General features: G+C 36.7%; 2 protein-coding genes across 2 annotated transcripts; both read left to right on the top strand.

The window, feature by feature from the left end:
- The first annotated feature begins 144 nt into the window (after window positions 1–144).
- Window positions 145–2,388, top strand: LOC108382807 (solute carrier family 25 member 40-like). Its single transcript, XM_017639176.1, has 5 exons — window positions 145–873; window positions 943–1,100; window positions 1,153–1,656; window positions 1,844–1,925; window positions 1,988–2,388. Exons 1-5 carry the CDS (start codon window positions 753–755, stop codon window positions 2,224–2,226), a joined length of 1,104 nt encoding a protein of 367 aa, XP_017494665.1. The 5' UTR covers window positions 145–752; the 3' UTR covers window positions 2,227–2,388.
- Window positions 2,389–2,447: 59 nt separating this feature from the next.
- Window positions 2,448–3,211, top strand: LOC108382808 (coiled-coil domain-containing protein 86). Its single transcript, XM_017639178.1, has 2 exons — window positions 2,448–2,793; window positions 2,858–3,211. Exons 1-2 carry the CDS (start codon window positions 2,558–2,560, stop codon window positions 3,147–3,149), a joined length of 528 nt encoding a protein of 175 aa, XP_017494667.1. The 5' UTR covers window positions 2,448–2,557; the 3' UTR covers window positions 3,150–3,211.
- Window positions 3,212–3,719: the final 508 nt, after the last annotated feature.

Here is a 3,719-nt window from a genome sequence, read left to right as displayed (position 1 = left end):
CTAGTCTTCAAACTTTATACTAATGGTTTATTTGACTTTTGTATTGCACGTTTGTGTCAGAAACGTGTTATTTATTTTATGGCTAAATGGGAAAGAAAGAATTCACTTTCCTTCGTTTAAAAAAAATTGCATCACTTGCGTCACATGAAATGATTGATGATGAAGACGTGATTGAGACAATTGGAAAAGTACGCATGGATTAGTGAAAAAGTTTTAAGTGTAATTACTTAAGTGTAATAACTTAAGTTATTCGTTGAATAATGCGATAACGTTTAGCACTTTCCAAAATCTTTCAATAAGTTTTCAAAAGAAGAAAAATATATATTTTTGGAGTGTGGCATGCGGTTCTACGTTTCTTATTTCTTATATGCTGGTATGCTAAAATTAAGATTTAAATTTTCAGTACTAGTGAGTACCGACTTAAAGGTACATTTTAAATGCGCAAAAATGCAACCCTATTAATTAGAAAGATTCTTATCAAAACAAGTGTAGGTTGAATGTCAAAATAAATTTAAGTAATTTTCCACAAAAAAAAATTGTTACGGCTTCTGTTTCTTTCACTAATCGTAAAAACGACCAAATGTATATGAAATAAGGCATAACCAAGCCAAATAGTGTCGTGCATAAAAATCGACTAAAGTGACGGCGCAAATTCCAGCATTTGTATTTCATCATACCCTCGGGCTTTTCGTGCCGGCTCATCAATGAATTCTTGTACCTAATAGCAAACAAACGAGCGCCTAAAATTCATAATGAGCATAGAAGTATCTACGAAAAAAACGCGCTTGTTACTGGAAGATCCCAGATTTCGCATACGCCCTTTGCAGCAAGTAGTGTCTGCCTGTACGGGGGCGCTAATAACAGCATGTTTCAGTGAGTACAAATAGTTGCCGTTTCCAAACAAAAATAAAAGTATCTTGTTTTTTTTTTTTATCTATGCAGTGACACCGTTGGATGTTGTTAAGACCCGTCTACAAGCGCAACAAACCACCACAAACAAATGTTTCTTATATTGCAACGGCCTTATGGATCATCTGTGCCCATGCGATCCTAACATGCCCACACACCTAAAGCCGGAGAAGCGTTTAAATGGCACTATTGTACGTAATATATGCATAAATAATTTCTTTGAAATCAACAGTTTGCTCATAGGATGCTTTTGTGAAAATTGCACGCCACGAAGGCGTTGGTTCTCTTTGGTCCGGACTAAGTCCCACACTTGTATCTGCTCTGCCATCGACAATAGTTTATTTTGTCGCCTACGAACAATTCAAAATGCGGGCTTTGGAGCTGCACTACAAGTATCTGGCGGAAGTGAAGGGCTCGCCACGTGGCCGTGAGATACCTTTCCACATACCATTGCTCAGTGGAGTATCGGCGCGCATATGTGCGGTCACCTTTGTTAGCCCTATTGAGTTGATTCGTACAAAAATGCAGTCACAGAAAATGAGCTACCATGAAATGATATCCACTGTGCGAATGGTAATGAAAACGCAGGGTTTCTTCGGTTTGTTTCGTGGCTTACCACCAACGATTCTTCGTGACGTGCCCTTCTCCGGCATATACTGGACCTGCTATGAGAATATAAAAAGCTTTTTTGGTGTAGAAGAACCAACGTTTGGATTCAGCTTTATGGCTGGCGCAGTTTCTGGCTCGGTAAGTGCAAAAAAAGCAAGGTGAAATGTGAAAATTATCATGCATTACCAAACACAATGCAATCAACTTTTAACAAAACAGTGTTAATGAAGACTCGGGAAAAACACATATCAATAGTTTGTTAAAGATCAGTATTTATCATATATCTTATCTTATCTGTTTTGATATGCGCATTGTAAACTTACAGTTAGCAGCCACCATTACAACACCTTTCGATGTTGTGAAAACGCATGAACAAATTGAATTTGGAGAAAAGGTGCTTTTTGCAGGTAAGCACTTGTGCCGCTTATCAATACTTATAATACCCCTTCAACTTTCTAATTAATTTTAGACAAACCGCCGGCCAACGTTTCCAATTTAAATATACGACAACGGCTTTGGTCTATTTATCGCATGAATGGAATACGCGGTCTATTTGCCGGCCTGGGTCCACGATTGCTAAAAGTGGCGCCAGCATGTGCCATAATGATTTCCACGTTTGAACACAGCAAAGCATTTTTCTATCACTATAACATAGAAAAACACAATGAGGCTATATTAATGGCAAACCAAAGAGTAAAAGGTGTTTGATAGTTAGCGTGATATTATGCCTAAGTTCCTACGAACGCAGAGGCAAGGGCTCGTGGGAAAAAGGGGTTTACCTACATATAATAGAGTATTAATATATGCTGGGGTTTAAAACAGACCTTTGTGTTTAGCTTATAAATTTTACTGTTTATGTTGACCGNGCTTTTATGCAACCCTGAATAGTAAATGGAAGTTGTGTGTGACAGTGGAGTCTATTTGTTTATTTGTGGAATGCAAAAGTGTCAAACTGAATCAAAATAAAAACACGTGTGATCAACAGTGCAGCATTCAAACCAAGAAAGTGTATTTTATAAATAATTAATTGATTAACACAATGTCCGAAGATAAGCCTGAAGCCGCAAAAGAAGAATTAACGCAATCTTCGGTGGAAAACGATGAGCTTAAAGAAAATTCGGCAGCAAACGATGCCGATACAACAAAACCAGAAACATCTGTTACCACAAAAAAACCAGCGGCAAAAACACAAAAAGGCAGAAGAAAGCCTGCAGAGGGTAATCCTGTACGCGGCTTGCCTAAGTCTGGTCGCCCATGGAAAACCCCGAAGCAAAAGTATTATTCCACGGCACACTATATGTATGTACATTCATATTGAATTAACACGTCTTCATTCTAGGTTTAGTACAATAAAAAAGTCTAAACACCGTTTACCATTCGAAAAGAAAATGGAGCTGCGTAATGAACTGCGAAACATTAAGGAAAGATCACGAGAAATCAAAGAGCAACGCAAGGAAGCGGCTGTACAAAAGAATCAGAGGCGCATTGAAAATGCGGAGCGTCGTTTAGCAAATGAGCGTCGCTCAGAAATTGTCCAGATAATCAAGAACCCGGCGAAATTGAGGCGCATGAAGAAGAAGCAAATGCGAATGATTGAAAAGAGGGACATAAGTCAAGTGAAAGTGGTTTAATTGGGACATCGCAGAGCAGGGCTAGTTTAAGTTTTGTAGTTACTTCCTTTTTCTTAATTAAAAATTGGTGTGTACCAGGATCAGTAAGCCATGTGAATAATGTTTTTGAAATTGCATACTTTTAGGCACTAACTGAATTGTTGCTCCTGAATAGAAAATTAAAAATAAAGATGTGGTTAGAAGATATTAATAATTTACTTTGGTGTATTGAGCTACGTACAAACGAGGAGCATTATGTGTGGCATTTGTGATCTATTTACATAGGTTATTTGTTTTAGACATATAAATAGCTTTGCAAATGAAATTTTAACTTGCAGTCACTCGCAAAAGTATTCGTAATTTAGTTTTCTTCACAATATTCCAAATGTTTTCCATTATAAATCTTTTTCGCTTATTTTCATTTAAAATATAGCTCATTCTATAACAAAAACCATATACATAAATGATTCTCACAAACTGTACAAAATTCATAAAAATTAATCACACTTGAAAAAATTTTCATCAAAATTTCAAAATTTTTATTCAGAATTTTTAGAAACATTTTGGGTATGCAGTTTTGTAGCCCATTCA

The sequence above is a fragment of the Rhagoletis zephyria genome, unplaced genomic scaffold, assembly GCF_001687245.7.
Source record: "Rhagoletis zephyria isolate East Lansing unplaced genomic scaffold, Rhagoletis_zephyria_1.1 Rzeph_scaffold_28809, whole genome shotgun sequence".
Taxonomy (NCBI): Eukaryota; Metazoa; Arthropoda; class Insecta; order Diptera; family Tephritidae; genus Rhagoletis; species Rhagoletis zephyria.
Note: the sequence above shows the minus strand (reverse complement) of the source record. Positions and strands in the feature narration are given on the sequence as shown.

What these genes read in the sequence shown, in the direction of transcription:
- LOC108382807 (XM_017639176.1), top strand. Translation starts at nt 753, where the DNA reads ATGAGCATAGAAGTATCTACGAAAAAAACGCGCTTGTTACTGGAAGAT. An exon ending in GCTAATAACAGCATGTTTCA is followed by an intron (nt 874 to 942) that starts GTGAGTACAAAT and finishes TTATCTATGCAG; the next exon opens with TGACACCGTTGGATGTTGTT. An exon ending in AGAAAAGGTGCTTTTTGCAG is followed by an intron (nt 1,926 to 1,987) that starts GTAAGCACTTGT and finishes AATTAATTTTAG; the next exon opens with ACAAACCGCCGGCCAACGTT.
- LOC108382808 (XM_017639178.1), top strand. Translation starts at nt 2,558, where the DNA reads ATGTCCGAAGATAAGCCTGAAGCCGCAAAAGAAGAATTAACGCAATCT. An exon ending in TGGAAAACCCCGAAGCAAAA is followed by an intron (nt 2,794 to 2,857) that starts GTATTATTCCAC and finishes TCTTCATTCTAG; the next exon opens with GTTTAGTACAATAAAAAAGT.